At 43.8% G+C, this 18,114-nt stretch overlaps 1 protein-coding gene across 1 annotated transcript; it reads right to left on the bottom strand.

Annotated features, from left to right (window-relative positions):
- Nucleotides 1–12,087: 12,087 nt before the first annotated feature.
- On the bottom strand, nucleotides 12,088–17,893 carry ING1 (inhibitor of growth family member 1). The gene is made up of 2 exons (XM_060233701.1): nucleotides 17,054–17,893; nucleotides 12,088–13,933 (listed from the first exon to the last, which is right to left on the bottom strand). The coding sequence occupies exons 1-2, from the start codon at nucleotides 17,193–17,195 to the stop codon at nucleotides 13,230–13,232; spliced, it is 846 nt and encodes a 281-aa protein (XP_060089684.1). The 5' UTR covers nucleotides 17,196–17,893; the 3' UTR covers nucleotides 12,088–13,229.
- Nucleotides 17,894–18,114: the final 221 nt, after the last annotated feature.

The raw sequence follows: 18,114 nt of genomic DNA, 5'->3' as shown, positions 1-18,114 counted from the left end.
CTTGGCAATATAACAATATAGTAATAGAGCAAAGGTGCCACTGGACTCAAAGTTTTATTCAATGTATAAGCTTTCTTGTGCATGCACAGTTCTTCCGATACAATTAAATGGAAATTACCCATCCATGTGTATAGGTAGAAGGTGAGCATTAAACTAACAGCATAATCAAGAAGTTTAACAGATTCAAGGACCAAACAGGAATAACAAGCTTAGTTTATATGGTTACCATTTGTTTGGATTTAATTCCAAGGGAAAACACAAGGAAATAAATATGTCAAAATTGGAGATTGATGGGCAGATGTATCCTTAATTGTGGAATGCTGAGAGCAAATAACCGGGACCCTGCCATTACGTTCCATCTGTCTGCTCTCAAGCATGGAGGCAACTTTACAGCATCTTCTTCTTTGAAGTGGGGCAGTTGGCTGTTTAGAGTTATCTCCCCTATCGCCAGACCAGAGAAATGCATTCCAATCTACCATTCCATGTTACATTACATTCTACAATTCATTACATTATATTACAATCTACTATTCTAATCTATTATTCCAAATAAGAAATAAAATAAAGAGAATGTATGGCTCTTCTGGGGGATTGGTGGGGGAAAAAATGTACAGGTGGAATGAAGGCTCAATGAGGTCAGCAAAACCAACATCCATGTTAAGTCCAGGGGATTCCAGTGTTCTGAGTGCAACTCACCAATTTCCCTTTCTAGTCTGTTCCTGAAGTTCCTTTGCAATAAAACAGCTAATTTGAGGTCCCCCATTGAATGTTCTGGATGGCCGAAGTGTTCTCTTACAGGTTTCTCAGTCTTGTTATTCTTTATGTCGGATTTGTGCCCATTTATCCTTTGGTGTAGGGTTTTACCTGTTTGCCCTGTATAGAGAACCAAAAGGCATTGTTAGCATTAGTGGCATATACAATATTAGAAGATTAGCATGACAGTAAGCCTGAGATGATGATGTCCTTAGGTCCAGTAATTATGTTGTCTGGGTGTGTGCAGCAGCAAAATTGGCATTTGGGTTTATTTCAAACTCTGGTACCAGTGTCCATGATCAAATTTGATGTTTTATTATTGTGGGTGAGGTGTTGTTAGAGAATGTCATATAAACTACCATTGGTGCTTTCTGGGAACTCTAAAATACAGGTGTCTTATTCCTCCAAATTATTTATTTATTTATTTATTTATTTATTTATTTATTTCATTTATATCCCGCCCTCCCCCACCTTGGCAGGCTCAGGGCGGCTAACAACAATCCATAAAACACACCATAATAAATAAAACATTAGAATTACAATATAGAACAATAAAACATTAAAATAAAAACCAGTCTAGTAAATACAATTATACTGCGGTATAGATCTTTAGGCCGCATTGGCAGATCTTTAATTACCATTTTTCTTAGCAGTCCGAATATGCTGATTTGAAAAGGATGGTGTTGCAGGCCCTGCGGAACTGTTCAAGGCTCCGCAGGGCCCGCACCTCCTCGGGGAGTCGGTTCCATAGGGTAGGGGCCGCGATCGAAAAGGCCCGTATTCTGGTGCTCTGATATTTAACTTCCTTCGGCCCAAATTACTGTTGCTAGCACAATCATTTACTCATCTTTGGACACTCCAGAGAAAGTGAGGCAGCAAGCCCATGAATTGGGATTGCTGATTCTGAATTTATGGGTGTATCCCTTAAAAAGCTAAAGGATGTATATAGAAGGTATGGGACTGTGATGCAGCAGTAACTTTGGGTTGGGAAATTTGGCTGTGGATCCTGAGAAGGGACCTCAGGGGAGTACAATGCCATAGAGTCCACTTTCCAATGCGGCTGTTTTCTCCAGGGGAACTTATTCCTGTAGCCTGCAGGTCAGTTGTAATTCTGGGAGATCTCTAGGCCCAACAAAGGTTGGCAACTGTAGGCTGTGATCCTACAATGCATGGATTTCCTACATACAAAACATGAGGGATGTATACATGGCCTATGCAAGAATGAATCCATATCTTTTCCAGGGGGCACACAAGGCATTCTAGTCTACAAGCACGAACTTCTCTGTACCAAATCTGAAAATGCTTGCTCTCCGCTCTGTCTTGATGCATAACAATGCCTCAGTGCTTTCTTTTCCCTTAAATGTACCATTGTGGAGCACAATAGCTCCAGTATGAACAGTTACAGACACTTTTAAAAGGAAATGCTGAAAGAATTTACTGACTCTAATGCTCATTATAATGTGTTGGTAATGTTTTGATCACAATGGATATTTATATCGCTTTTAGTGTTTTTGTGTAGTTTTAAATTGTTTGTTCTTTACTGTGTATGTTTTTTGCTGTCTTAGCATTTTCCTGGGAGATTGCTTGTAAAAAAGAAATAAGATTTCAAGGGTGACAATATTTGATAACTCACTGAGTGCCTATGCTGAGCACTCTCAGAGAAGGGCATGGTGTTTGAAAAATTAACTTCAAACTCAGGGCTTTTTTTGTAGCAAGAACTTCTTTGCATATTAGGCCACACCCACCTGATGTAGCCAGTCCTCTTGGAGCTTACAGTTGGCCCTGTAAGCTCTTGGAGGATTAGCTCCATCAGGGGTGTGTGGCCTAATATGCAAAGGAGCTCCTGCTACACAAAAAGCCCTGGATGAAAAGCAGATTGCACTTCAGATTGTGTTTTATTTTAATGGCTATGTGCGTTTAGGCAAAAGATTGGATTTTCCCCCAAGGATTATAAAGGCAGATTGCTGAGGACAAGATTTCACAAACACTTCAAAATGTTTATGGCTTTCTCTTTTCCCTTGTATGTTTCCCAAGACAGCCCTAGCGTTAAATGTAAGTTCAGCAAAACTGTGTCTCAGAGTTTCTTCATGGCCCAGCATTGTAAACTGATGCACTGAGATTGTATCATAGTATGAGCTTTAAGGGCCCTTCCAGATCTTTGTTGACTCCTGTGTTTGTTTTTTTTAAAACTTTATTAAATTTCAAAAATAACATAAGACAATTTATACAAAAAACACAGCATAAAATACAGTGCAAGACTGACAGAGTCAATAAGTTTACACATAGCTGTAGTTTAAAATGTGTGCAAAAGAATTATGTCCATGGCTAGAGATAAAGAACATTTACAACAATAGATATAATTTAATAATAGTTAACCACAGGAAGAGCAAACCCCTCAATTAGAATCCATAGTAGATCTACTAGAGAAGGCAGATGTAGGAAAAGGTTGGTATGTGAAAAATAAGTAATTACCAGAAGTCAGGTTGAGACAAAAGTAGTGATGTAGGAATGACTCCAGTGTTCAAGTGCTTTATGATATGCTGATATTTCTGGAACACATCATGGACTCACTCCTGAGATATTGACCCCTACTGGGGGCCTGGATGATATTCAGGGAGGTGACTGAATAAAGCCTGCCCCTATCTTCCTGACTCCTGGAATTGCAAGGAGGTTTCCCACCCAAGTACTTGCCAGAGTTGATTGTGCTTGACTTCCAAGATCTGACGAGATTGGCCTTGCCTGGGTTATCCAGGTCAGGGTGCTTAGTATCATTATTAATGTTACTCTTAATGTCAACAGTTAGTCAACAATTAGTAATATTCAGCAACACTCAGCTGTAGCACCTTGCTTACATTCAGGAAAGGCAGATATATATATCTGATAGGGACATTTACTTTACAGCAGAGACCACACAGATGTTGCCACCAGAGTAGGGTTGCCAATCCCCAGGTGGGGGCAGGGGATCCCCCGGTTTGGAGGCCCTCCCCCAGCTTCAGGGTCGTCAGAAAGCGGGGGGAGGGGAGGGAAATGTCTGCTGGGAACTCTATTATTGTCTATGGAGATTTATTCCCATAGAAAATCATGGAGAATTGATCCACAGGTATCTGGGGCTCTGTGGGGGCTGTTTTTTGGGGTAGAGGCACCAAATTTTCAGTATAGCATCTGGTGCCTCTCCCCAAAATACCCCCAAATTTCAAAAGGATTGAACCAGGGGGTCCAGTTCTATAAGCCCCAAAAGAAGGTGCCCCTATCCTTCATTATTTCCTATGGAAGGAAGGAAATTGAAAAGGTGTGCCGTCCCTTTAAATGTGATGGCCAGAACTCCCTTTGGAGTTCAATTATGCTTGTCACAGCCTTGATCTTGGCTCCACCCCTAATGTCTCCTGGCTCCACCCCCAAATCCCCAGATATTTCTTGAATTGGACTTGGCCACCCTACACCAGAGAGGATTGTGCTAATAGGCCTTTCATTCCAAACGTTATTTATGTCAGTTACTTTGCTGCTCACTGGTTTGGTGAGAGGTCTTTGGGTTGATTCTGTATAAGCAACAGTGTCCCCTGTTTGCTTCTATTCTGGTTTCTCTAGGACTGCACTTCCTCAGCAGAGGGGAAAATATTTGTTTGGCAGTGCTGCAGACAGGGAAGAGAATATGTGGGATGCTGTTCTTCCCCTTCCCCAAGCAATAGGCTGAGGGGCTACTAGCCAGACAGAGGCATATATTTTGTTTGCATAGACTAGCCTATGAACAGGCAGTGCTGCAGACTGTGTGGGTGGGGCTGAGAAAGTATGCAAATGTCATTTGTGCTCCCCCTCCTGTAATAGCGTGTGCATACACACACAGGGTTTGCCCATTGCACCAGAAGCTCTTTTCATCGCCTAGCCCTCTGAGCATCTCTTGGCTGCTTTTGTCCCTTATGACAAGAGTTCCCAGACTCTCCTGCCTCTGCCTGTAGCTAATGTGTAGTTGTGCCCAGGACTTCTTAGTCCCCATCTTGCTCACATATTTTAAGTAGAGACAAACTGACTACTTTCTCTTTCCTCAAAGAAGTTGAACTGCAAACTGACTAGTTTCCTGAGCAGCTGTACATTCCTTGCTCTCATACAAGCTCAGCTGAGTAGTGTCACAGGCTCCAGTGCCACAAATGCAATATATTCGGGTTTTAATGTCTGTGTATGCACCAATTTTGTTGTCATTCCTCCCTTGTCCAGGAAGTAGAACTGACAACATATTTAACCATAATTCTGCTTACAGATAATGTAGTTCTACAGCTAAAGCAGAATTCTTTCCAGAGGCATGAGGCAGAGCTATGCTAAGCCGAACTGATGGGTCACCCAAGGTCAGAAGCTTGGGGGTGCTACTGGAACCTTCATTGACAATGGAGACCCAGATAGCATCCACTGCCAAATCTTCCTTTTTCCATCTAAGGCAGGCAAGGCAGTTGGTCCCTTTCCTTGACCGTGGTGACCTGGCAACTGTGATCCATGCTACGGTCATCTCAAGATTGGACTACTGTAACGCCCTCTACATGGGGCTGCCCTTGTCTGAAATCCAGAGACTGCAGCTGGTGCAGAATGCAGTGGCTAGGCTGTTATTGGGGCTCCCCATGCGGGAGCACATGCAGCCTGGGCTGTGGGAAGTGCACTGGCTGCCGATAGTGTACCGGATTCACTACAAGGTGCTGGTTATTACCTTTAAAGTCCTATATGGCCGAGAACCTGTCTACCTTAGGGACCATCTCCTCCCATATGTCCCCCAGAGGGTACTTAGATCAGGGACACGGAACCTGTTATCGATCCCTGGGCCCAGGGAGGCAAGACTGAAGATCACTCGGGAGAGAGTCTTCTCTATAGTGGCCCCCTATTGGTGTAACCAACTGCCACAAGAAGCAAGAGCCCTGTGGGACCTTGTTTGTTCCGCAAGGCTTGCAAGACAGCTTAATTTCAACTTGCTTTTAATGGATAGCCACATATGAGGGTATTCAAGGAGACTGAAATTACTGGAATGTATTATTGTTATTAGCACCAAAGTGTTTTAAAAATGTTTTAACTTTTTTAACGTAAGATTTTAATTAATGTTTAGCCTGTAAATGTTTTTACTGTTGTGAGCTGCCCTGAGCCTGCTTCGGTGGGGAGGGTGGGATATTAATCCAATAAAATAAATAAATAAATAAATAATAAAATAGGAGCTCCTCTGTTGGCACAATGGCTTAGTCTAATAGTTCTCAAACTTTAGATCCACTTTTAACCTGACTCTATTTCCCAGGACCCATTCAAATTAACTCCATGCTACTCTCCATCTCTCCAGCATAAAAATGCAAAAATTTCACATCCATTAACATGGAATGGATTTATATTTTAGTTTTCATTTTCAATATTTATACATTATTGTTGACCAACAGGCTGTATTTCATAGCCATTACATAACATTATGCTGAGACCAACCCAAATTTGTCATCAAGCCTTCTGATGTCTCTTCTTCCAATTCCACTTGTTCCCCCTCCTCCACCCGACAAGCCACATGTGAGAAAAGCCAGACTGACATTTGGGTTCCAATTAACTGTTGACAAGCTCTGGCTAAGTCCTAATGTGTCTTCGCAGCTTCTCTCTTGTGTCGTTATTGATCACGGAGCTCCATCAATGATTCCTTCTTACCGACTGTCATATCCAGTCAGCAAAATGCAGAGATGAATTTTGACAAGTTTCTTCTCCTCTGTGCTACCCAAGAATGGAAGCCTGTTCTATCATCACAGATGTGTCACAGCCCCTTAGGAAAGTATCATAAGAGTTATCTGATTGGATTGGCCTTTGGAGATCAGGGTTAAAATGAGGACACAGGAACAAATCTCACTTTTAATTGTGGTAAAGTTATGTTTTGCTGAGCAGGGGCAGAACTGTTCTTGACTTTTGTGACTTACCTCAAAACTATGAGATGGAGAGGGCTGGATATAAAAAAAATGTGCTTGCTCTAGGAAGGACAGAGCTGTTCCTACAGTCCCTTCTTTACCACCAGATCACCTCAAAGAAATACTTTTGCATGGCTGTGGGGCCTCCCCACAAAATGTGCACAGCTGGACTGTGACTGTCTCAGCAGAGGATGGTTGAACTAAGTGAAAAGGAAAGCGACATGTTTGGTGTATTTAAGCTTGTATGAGGCTGTACAGAAATTGCTCAAGTAGTCTTGAGCCCAACACACTCTTAAGCCTGGTTAAGAGGGCCGTTGGAGGATTAAAATAGCACCCAGAAATACAAATGCTAACAAATAAATAGGCCTGCTCATGTAATTGTTCTATGCCCTTGCAAATTACTTATGTCATTTCATTTTTCATTACATCTTCTCCAAGTAGCATTTGTTCATTTCAGAGAACCATATAATATGGGAACTGGGTGACAAGAGTAGGGAAGACACAGAGCAACCTCAAGGCCAGGGAAATTTTTTTTAAATTGCAGTAGTAATTCTTCTCCCAAGCACAAGTGTGAGAGATAGCTGCATCTAATTTAATTTCTTCTTGGGAGATTCAATATAGGAGAATTCACATCTACTTTAAGTGTATATTTTACAGACCACTCACCACCATCTTTGAAGCCTGCAGGGACCTATTTGAATTTCAAGTGGGAAAAATATAACTTCAGATCTTTTTCTTTTACAGCCTGTTAATTTTCCAGGGGCACGAATGAACTATAAAAACAATTGGGGGACCTGCAAGGATTTGCGGGGGACATTTCATCCCCCCTCCCTCACTACATCCTTTCTCTTTCCTAAAAGCTCCCAAAGCCTCTTCCCTTTTCCTGTTTCCTTCTTTCACCCACCCACCAACCTACCTTTATCTGCCACTGTCTTTCACTTTCTTTCATTTCCTTCCTTCCTGTGGCAGCCTTTCCCCAGGAAAGCTATGACCCATTTGCACTAGGGGAGAACCTGCAAGTTCACCTTTGTCCTACATCTTCTTCTCACGCTATTCCCTCATCTTAGCAGCTCCCATATCCTCACCTTCGCCTGCTTCCTCTCTTCCTGCATACTCACCCTCCAATCTACCCTCTATCTGCTCCCCATCTTATTAGTTCACTTAATTTATATCCCACCTTTATTCATAATAGCGACCCAGGTTCAGCTTACACCATTCTCATCTCTTCCATTTTATTCTCGCAACAACCCCGTAAAGCAAATTAGGTTGAATGTGTAGCTGATCCAATGTCAATCATTTCCACAGCAGAATGGAGACTCAAGGTCCTAGGCTGAGACTGTAACCACTACACCAAACTGGCTTTTTGTGGAGTGGCTTCTGAACAGTAGCAAACAGCTAGACCTGGATGAGCTATGCAAGTCAGAAGATAGTAAGTTGGTTGCTAGTTGCCACTAGGCCTGACCAGGGCCGGTGCTAGGCTTTCTGGCACCCTAGGCAAATCACCCACTAGTGCCCCCCCATTATTAAAATTTTTAATTTTTAATATTTATTTAAGGAATTAGAGTTGATAGACAGAGTGCCTGAAGAACTATGGATAGAGGTTCGTGACATTGTACAGAAGGCAGCAATCAGCACCATCCCAAAGAAAAAAGAAATGTAAGAAAGCAAAGCGGCTGTCTGATGAGGCTTTACAAATAGCTGAGGAAAGAAGGAAAGTGAAAGGCAAAGGTGAAAAGGAAAGATTCACCCAACTGAATACAGATTTCCAGAGAACAGCAAGGAGAGATAAGGAGGCCTTCCTGAAGGAACAATGCAAAGCAATAGAGGAAAATAATAGAATGGGAAGGACAAGAGATCTCTTCAAGAAAATTGGAGAAATCAAGGTAATGTTTTGTGCAAAGATGGCCATGATAAAGGACAAAAATGGTAGGGACCTAACCGAAGCAGAAGAGATCAGGAAGAGGTGGCAAGAATACACAGAAGAATTATACAAGAAGGATCTCAATGTCCCAGACAACCATTACAGAGAAATTGATGACCTTGAGCCAGACATCCTGGAGTGTGAAGTCAAATGGGCTTTAGAAAGCATTACTAACCACAAAGTGAGTGGAGATAATGGTATCCCAGTTGAGCTATTCAAAGTCCTAAAAGATGATGCTGTTAAAGTGATGCACATATTATGTCAAAACATTTGGAAAAAACAACAGTGGTCACAGGATTGGAAAAGATCAGTTTATATTCCAATTCCAAAGAAGGGCAATGCCAAGGAATGTTCAAATTATCGCACCATTGCACTCATTTCACATGCCAGCAAGGTCATGTTAAAGATCCTACAAGCTAGGCTTCAGCAGTATGTAGATCGGGAACTACCAGAAGTTCAAGCTGGGTTTCAGAGAGGTAGAAGAACTAGAGATCAAATTGCCAGCATTCACTGGATTATGGAGAAAGCACGGGAGTATCAGAAAAACTTCTATTTCTGCTTCATTGAATATGCTAAAGCCTTTGATTATGTGGATCACAACAAACTGTGGCAAGTCCTTAAAGAGATGGAAGTACCAGACCACCTCACATGTCTTCTGAGAAACCTGTATAAGGGTCAAGAAGCAACGGTCAGAATGGGATATGGAACAACTGATTAGTTCAGAATAGGAAAAGGAGTTCAACAAGAATGTATATTGTCACCCTGCTTATTTAATTTACATGCAGAGTACATCATGCGGAATGCTGGCCTGGATGAAGCACAAGCCGGAATTAAGATTGCCGGGAAAAACATCAACAACCTCAGATATGCAGATGACACTACTCTAATGGCAGAAAGTGAGGAGGACCTAAAGAATCTCTTGTTAAGGGTGAAAGAGGAGAGCACAAAAGTAGGCTTGAAACTCAACATCAAAAAAACAAAGATCATGGCATCTGGCCCCATCACACCTTGGCAAATAGAAGGGGAAGACATGGAAGTCGTGACAGACTTCACATTTCTGGGATCCAAGATCACTGCAGATGGTGACTATAGCCATGAAATTAAAAGACATTTGCTCCTTGGGAGGACAGCTATGGCGAACCTGGGCAGTATAATAAAAAGTAGAGACATCAGCCTGCCAACAAAAGTCTGTATAGTCAAAGTGATGGTATTCCCAGTAGTAATGTATGGCTGTGAGAGCTGGACCATAAGGAAGGCTGAGCGCAGAAGAGTAGATGCTTTTGAGCTAGGTTCTAGAGAAGAATCTTGAGAGTCTCTTGGACTGCAAGATCAAATCAGTCAGTCCTAAGGGAAATCAACCCAGACTGTTCCCTGGAAGGTCAGATGCTGAAGCTGAAGTTCCAATACTTTGGCCACCAAATGAGAAGGGAGCACTCACTGGAGAAGATCCTGATGCTGGGAAAGACAGAAGGCAAAAGAAAGGGACGGCAAAAGATGAGATGGCTGGACAGCATTACTGATGTAACAAACACGAATTTGAGCAGACTTCAGAGGATGGTGGAAGACAGGAGGGCCTGGCGTGACTTTGTCCATGGGGTCGCAGAGTCGGACTCGACTGTGAGACTGAACAACAAATTATTTTTAAAAATAGGGAAAATGAAGAGCCCCAAACTTGAAACTTCGCATTTTTAATTTACTGATTTTTAATTTTTTTTTAAAAAAATGTGATATATTATTTGAAAATTATGAGAATAAGTGCTTGCTGGCCACAACAGGAAAGAAGGTGGTGGGATAGGATGAGGTGGGAGAACAAGTTGCACATCACGGAGATGGGGGTGACGTGGCTTTGTTGAGGGCAGCTTGGTGATGGGAGAAGACAAGGCGACAGTGGTCAGGAGCCAGAGTAATGTGTTTGGAAGGAGGCACCCTAGGCAACTGCCTACTTTGCCTACTCCCACACACCGGCCCTGGGCCTGACTCCAGTGAGTATTCGCTCAAAGGCCAAAACATCCCTGGAAAGGGCCTTGCCCCATCCTTCACTAACAGAAACTAAGCCCAGAATGCTGTCCAAACTGTTGTGGTTGCCTACCCACTGAGGGTGCCTGTTTATTAAAAGTACAAGTACTATAATTTTGGGTTTTTGAACTCCCCTATGTTTTTTTATTAAGATTTCAGATTTTTCTGCAAACCTGAGAAATTTTTCGGGTTTGTTGAAAGATCTGTCTTGTCTGTTCGTGGCTCCAGTCTCAGGATTTAAGTATCCTCAGATGGGGCCACATTGCACTATTAGAATATACAAGTGTGGGACTGTGAGAATCACCCCCCCCCCTTTCTTGCTGGGCATTTTGGGACTCCTGGTCTCTGCTGCAGTTCTACCACAGCTACCATCAAGTCTGCCATGGCTCCACTGTAGTTGGGCCTACCACAGCTCCAAAGCTTTGCTACAGCTCTCACCGGGCCTGGTGTAGCTTCAGTCTTTGCTGCAGCTACTAAAGACCATGCAGGAGGTAGGTGCATTCTCAATGCTTGCACAGAGAATGATCTTTCATTTGAGGAAAAATTTAACTCTCCAGTGTATCTATGATAATGTTCACACATACCACTCTGAGCACTATTAAATTAACAGATAGCAAAGAGAAGGGGATGTTACACCAGTTTCTTATTCCATGTTTCCCTTTCTATTCTGGACATTTATTAGCAACTAGCTCATATTAGAGACAGTATGGCTTGGGTAATATCAGTTTAGGCTCTATGAGACCCAGTTTTGAATTCCCACTTTGCTATGGAAGCTTCCCAGGTGGCCTTGGGCCAGTCATAAACTAACCTCACAGGGCTGTTGTGGAAGAAAACAACATCAGTGAGAAAGGCAAGGTGTAAATAAAGAAAGAGGTGGCTGAATTGCTGTTGTTTTTGAACAGAAACAGAATTAAAAGAAATCCTGGCCAGGAATATGGCACAATTGCTGTTCCCCACTTAATATTGCAACTTCATGGCTATGAGACAGTTTGGATATCAAGACAGCAACAATGCACTTCTTTTGGTAATTATGGGGTGGTGTTGTGGTTAAAAGTCGTAGACGGGGATCTGGAAGACCTCTGTTCAAATCCACTTGTGCCATGAAAGTTTGCTGGGTGACCGTGGGCTGGTCACAAACTCTCCGCCTAACCTACCTCACAGAGTTGTTGTGAAGATAAAATGGTGGAAAGAACAATGTAAGCAGCTTTGAGTCCCTGTTAAGGACAAAGGGGGAAATAAATAAAATACTAGTATAGAAAAGAAAAAAAACAACAGTATATTCTTCAATAGTACTGAGCCTGGAAGGGATAGAGAAGGAATGGCAGTAGAGTGCTTTGAAAGGAGGAAAAGCAGCAGCAGCAGCAGGTGTAGGGATGTGCATTACTATGTGTGTAAGAAACACCTCTGAAGACAGAAATTGTAGGGAGTCACAGGAAGACTCACTAAGGTGAACAAATATCCACATGTGTTCAGTGTAACCAACATGTGAAAAAGTTATCCAACTTCTTTAATTTATTCCTTAATATCACAGCTGTACAGTTTTCATACATACAGAAAGAAATGCATATTGGCTACACCATGGCATGTGGATGCATTTCCAATTATAATACAAGTTAAGTGCAACTCTACTTGAAAATGTACATTTTTTACAACTTATACAAAGTAAAGACTGCTACGCTATTATCTGAGGACAGTATAAAGGTTGATTTATGATAAGGTTCATTACTAAACCTCTTCCTGGTTAAATACAAAATATACTAAACCATTTTTAAAAAGGCCTTCATGGTACTTGGCCAGTATATAAAATATGCTGTGTAAAATTTAACCATTTGCATTTTAAAAAATAAACTTGTAACTGTGGTTAAACATTTGATATTGAGCTGCTAGACTGGCAGGTTGAACAGGTGTTATACTGCAACTTTCTTTTTGCTAATGCATTGATCATGACCAAACAAATTTAGCACCCTGGTCTCAAACACATCCCTTAGAAACAAGACTCATTAAAACTAATGGGCTTGAGATCCCAGTAACATATTGAAAAAAATGGGGTGCAAGGCTGTAGTCCTAATTCTGGGAAACAACTGTGACTGAAACAACAGGAACTTACTTCCAAGTCAATGGTCACAATCCAACTCAAGAGTTAAAATGTGTCTGTGCTTAATCCCACCAAAATCCAGTGAGATTAAGAATGTTTCACTCTGTGCTTAATTGTAGCCAGTGCATTTAGAATAAGTCTGCAAACTGAATGTTGAACAGTTTTCTGAAAAGACAAATAGCATTCATCTCTGAGGAAAAATGGAATGCTATCCAATACGTGTTTACTATCTACATTTTAATGGGCAGTCTTACCAACTTGTGAAACTGTATTTTTTTCCCCATAAAATGAGCCTGGGCATTACAATGTTAACTCATTACTTTATTATATGTTTTGGCTCACAGACTATTTTTGTGTTAACAGCTATATCAAAGGGGAAACCCCCCAAAACATTTCTTATACTGCCATCCCTGTTAACAAGAATGGTTTGATTTATAACCTCCTTTAAAAATATACATTTTACAGTCCTTGCACCTCAACAAAAGATAACACAGAGAATAAATATATGCTTCCATAGCTTTATCCTCCTTGGATTTAGAAACTACCTATTGTAGGCCCTTTCTTTTTTAGACTTTTCTAGTGCCTTGTCCATTGTTTTCTCATTTTCTCCTCTACATTTGGGGCAGTACCATTTGCCCTTGGGTTTATGATTGAGTCCCACACATGAGAAGTGAAACCATTCAATTGGGCATTCCTCATTATCACAGCCAATCATTTCTCCATAGGAGACCTGATTACACAAACAGTATGTTGGCTCATTGGGGTCAATAGGGAGATCTGCGGGGGACGCCTCTCTCTCTGCTTTGGCCTTGGATCTCTTCTTTTTCTTGGAAGTTTTTGCCTTCTTCTCTTTTGGGGTTCCTGAAGTGATATCATCGTGATCATGGTTATTAGAAGCATTCTCTCGATTTTCATTATTTCTTTGCCGTCTAGACCGCTTGTTGTTGGGCTTCTCTGCCTGAGTGATTGTCTCATTCTTTGACTTGTCTTGGTTTGTTTTGCCACTGTTCCCAGTTGTGTCATTGATCTCTTGGCAGGTTTCAAACAGTTCTACATGACTGTCAACTTGCCTAGTTCTATTCTCAACAAGTTCTACCATCTGACTGACGATCTGGATCTTTTCATCTCCTAGTTCCTGGCTCCGGATCAACGCTCTCTGTATGCAGTGCAACAACCTCCTCTTCTGTACTGCATCAGTCTCTCGCTTGAATTTTTCATAATAATCATCCAGTTCCTTTAAAATATCTGTGAAGAAAGGATAAGACGACATAATTTGCCAGCAAAGTTTCTTCAGCTTTATTAGAGTACTGGTTGGGGGTGGGGAGGGAGGAGGGAAAGTGATAACAACTCCCCAAACTTTCTACAGTATAACTAATACTGTTATTCCAAACACAGATACTTTGGAGATGCATGGAAATATATGACCTTGCATTGAAATGAATAATTTAATGTTTCTAAAACACCAGTATATCTCCACATAAGATTTGTTTGATTTTGCACTAAGCTTCACTTAAATTATAACTGGAGTGGCATCAACTTCTCGCGGAAGTGATTAAAGCTGTACACTAACATTAACTGATTCACACCCTCCCCCCAAATATCTCAACAAGATTTATTAGAGGCTGTTTCTGCACATTTTAGCTGTGCTTGTCTGAATTTGGCTTACACCCAAAAAAGTAATGTGAGTGAAACAAAACAAATTTAGGGTAACAGCTACAGGTATAATCTTCAGAGATCCAAAATGAAATCATTTAAAACCTGGGTTTGCTCAGCCTGTAATGTACGAATATTCTTGTTATGCCAATAAAGGTTTTTGACATTGGAATGAATATTCTTAAAGCGGGAATGAGTGTTCTGGACTTTTTTTTAACGCGCTAGTTTCGTGGTTCCATGAAGAAAACTTTTAAAAAGAAAACAGATTGCTGAGGGGAAAATCCCGCCCCCCGAAGACCGCTCGCTAAGAGACTCTGATAGGCTCCCCCCCCCCAACTGTCAGGCGCACCGTTGAAATGAAGGCACCCCGAAATGGGGGAGGGCCCCCCTCATAGCAACACTAAGGGGCGGGGCTAGAATACCGCGCGCGCTCCTAAGCGGGAAAGGGAAACAAAATCTTTCCATGCCCCGCCCCTCTACTCTTAGCGGGCTCGTGCCTATTCAGGCATTGGAAGAGCGGCTTGTCATTTCCCTCAATTCCCGCCTCCCCATACGAATCACCTCTCCTAGTGGCCCCACCTCTTTTCCGGGAACGAGGCCATCTCCCTCTCCCCTCCCCCGGAGAATGCGATTTCAGACCCCATTGTTCTTAGTGGCGCTGTTACAGTGAGCGGGTTTTTTCCTCCTCCGTCCATCTGCAGGTCGACACACGGCGAGAACCCGAATCCCTTCAGCCACCCAATCGTGATCGATCCTCCATCGCTCTAGAGCCCGCCTCGGAAGAAAGTGACCACTCAGGTTAAAGAACCATGCTAGGAGCCCCACCTACGGCCTCAAGAGCTCCTACACCAATCAGAAGGGAAAGCCCCAAAGTAGTCTCCGCCTATTTCGAAAGCGATTGTTCCGCTTAGGCTTCGAAGGAGGAGCGAGGACCAGCCCGTCTTTCACATCAATGCGTCAGTCACAGAGAGGCATCTTACGCTTCCTGCAACTATGGGAGCCAATCAGCCTCTGAGGAGCAGCCGGGGCAGTTCGAACTATTACAAGAAACCCTCACGGTTCCTCCACCCTCCCCTTACCGTCCGGTTTCGTCAACGTCAGTGGAAGGCGGGCCTCTGTCGAGAATTGGGAGGGGGACTAACCAGAGAGCAACAGGGCGGGGCCAAGGGTGGTCCCTGAGGGATGCTTCAGCCAATCATGGCAGAGGGAGGCGGAGCGAACACAATAGGGTAATAACGGTATCCTATAAAAGCCGCTGTGACGGCGCTCTTCACTCTTTCTAGCGCTGAGAGGTTGTGGCGCCTCCCTTTAGCGCAGTCGAGAGTGTTTAGAGCGGGTAGAAATGCCCGCCCTGTCCTTTAACAGTACTCCTTTCCAGTTCCTTGCTCCGGTCCCTGAACATAACACCCCTTTAAGTTGAGCCCCACCGTGTCCGCCTCCTGTCCCTCACGAGAGGCGAAAAACTCATACCGCCACCAGAGAAAGCTCTCAAAGGGGGACTTACTGCTCTTCCCCACCCCATAAACGCAGCAGTAATCGGCCAGGTTTTCACCACACAAGCACACGCCAGCGAGGGAAAGGAGAGTTAAATGCGTAACGGGCGCTCCAGTGTCACCTCTACCGCCGGCCGTAGCACTCTTTCCCCCCATCTACCTCGCACAGATGACAAAGAGCCTTTCCTCTCCGCCTCCCCCCCCCCGCACACACACTAACTAAAACCACCATTTCCTCCAACTGCAGAGTGAGCGGGGGGGGGGGCACACGGTCTCTCTCCAAGAGCTGCAAAAATACTGTATGAGTTTCTGCGGGGAGGGAGAGGAAAGGGGGGCTCACTCAGCAAGCTGCACATCCCCAGCCCACACAGTATTTATATAATCTACCTCCCACCGCCCCCCTTTTTTTTGCATTTCCCCCCCTCGACTAAGAGACTTGACGGGAGGGAGACTTGCTTTCAAAAGCAAACCCCATTGAAAAAAAAAAATAAGGAGAGGGAAACGAAGGCAACAAGCCCTGCCCACCCCCCTTTTCCACTCTCAGTCTAATTCCACCCTCCCTCTCTCTCTCTCTCTCTTACTAGCACCCTCTCCTACTACAGCCATTGCGAATACTAGAAATTCCTCAATGTTGTGCTGTAATCGCTCTCTCTTTCTCCACCTCGCCTCCCCTTCTTCTTCTTTCTCTCTGCTGTTCACCCCAGCACTTTCCCACAGTGGCCAGCAAACATTCTCTCTTTCTCTCCAGCCATACACACACATACACAGAAAAGAAACAGCCGCCTCGCTGCCCCATGCGTCCTGATTCCCTGCCCCTCCTCTTACCCTGCTGCTGCTACCGCCGCTTTTTCTGTGCCCAGCGTTTTAAAAACCTTTTGTTGCTTAAAAAAAACACACACTGTAGGTCAGTCCCGCTGCCTAAACCCCCCAAAGAAGACCTTTTGTTCCGCCCCAAGGAAAGGGAGGAAAAGCTACCGGCTGCAAAGCAAGCAACAGCCCCCCACATTTCCCTTCGCTTATCGAATCTCTTCGTATGCGTTCTAACAACAAATACACTATTATTTTTGTTTAAAGCTGCCATCCGCTTTGGGATGAAGCGCGGGGAAAGAGTGGGGGGGGGGGAGCAGGAACCCCACAAGAGATCATCTCTGCAGGAGAAATAAAAGGGCTAGGTAGCCTCGAACATACTCTTCCCCACATAAAGGAGCAAGCAGTTTACCTTGATATTTGGCGTCGATTTCCCTCATCAGGGAGACATTTCTCTGTAGATCGAAGGGCAGGGATTCGATGGAGTCCAGGTAATCCTCCACATAGTTCGCTAGATGAAGCTGCTCTCCGTTTGCAGGATTCAACATTTTCATCCGGCCGAAAATATATGTGTGTGCTGTCTATCTCCTTCTCCTCCTCTCACCCCCGAACGGGCGAGAGTTTCCCTTTCAAGCACAGCAGCTTCAAATGGCAGAGGCTCAATCCTCAAGCCGCCTCTTCTTTTCTTCCCTCTCTTGTGCCTTGGATCCAACCGAAAAGACCACGGCGAAAAAGGGGGAAAGCCACCTTGGAGTCTTTTCTTCGGAGATCAGAAAGGCAAGGCAGGCAGGCGTTCACACACCGTCCGCGAGTCCCTTCAGCCAGCAGCTGATTGAATGGCTGTCGTTGTCGGTAACTCACCGAGGAGGTGGTAGGAACAATCAGAGGGATTTGTGCGCGTGTGTGTGTGTGTGTACAGGGGAAAGGAGGGAGAAAAGAGGGAGGGGGGAGGAAGCTCTTTAAAATCCCCGATCGCCCAAAGACAAGCGAATAATTTGTTGGTTTTTATAAAAGCAAAAACCCGGTCGCGAATTGCCTGGCCGAAAAGGAAGGGAAGCGTCTCTCCGCGTACGCAGCTGCTCCTGTTCCGCCGGTGATATTAATGCAGCCTTCCCTCCCTGTACGCCGCACTTGATCCAACGTGGAAAACCCAAATACCAGTTTCAAACACTTGGGAAACATTCAGCCCCGCCGCCTAATGCGCCTGCGCACCACTCCCATTGCCACCACCAACTCCCCCCCCCTCCTTCCCAGCCGAGACGCTTAATGTGCTTCTATCTATATAGTCATTCTTTCCACCCCCCTCTTTCTTCCCCACTCTCTGAGGAGGAAGTGAGATTGCAAAAGGGGAGAGCTTTATAGGTCTTTTTTGCTGCCGAAAGGGCACGGCGTGTGTGTGTGTGTGTGTGGGGGAGTCTTGTGTACACAGCAAAACAATTCTGGTGCGTGTGGGTTGCTTTAATGCACAAAGAG

The sequence above is a fragment of the Heteronotia binoei genome, chromosome 3 (genome assembly GCF_032191835.1).
Source record: "Heteronotia binoei isolate CCM8104 ecotype False Entrance Well chromosome 3, APGP_CSIRO_Hbin_v1, whole genome shotgun sequence".
Lineage (NCBI taxonomy): Eukaryota > Metazoa > Chordata > Lepidosauria > Squamata > Gekkonidae > Heteronotia > Heteronotia binoei.
Note: the sequence above shows the minus strand (reverse complement) of the source record. Positions and strands in the feature narration are given on the sequence as shown.

Bases quoted from the DNA above. Each gene is read 5' to 3' on its own strand.
- ING1 (XM_060233701.1), bottom strand. From the start codon at position 17,195: ATGAAAATGTTGAATCCTGCAAACGGAGAGCAGCTTCATCTAGCGAAC. The intron at 13,934-17,053 runs GTAAACTGCTTG...CTTTCTTCACAG, and splicing joins AATCGACGCCAAATATCAAG to ATATTTTAAAGGAACTGGAT.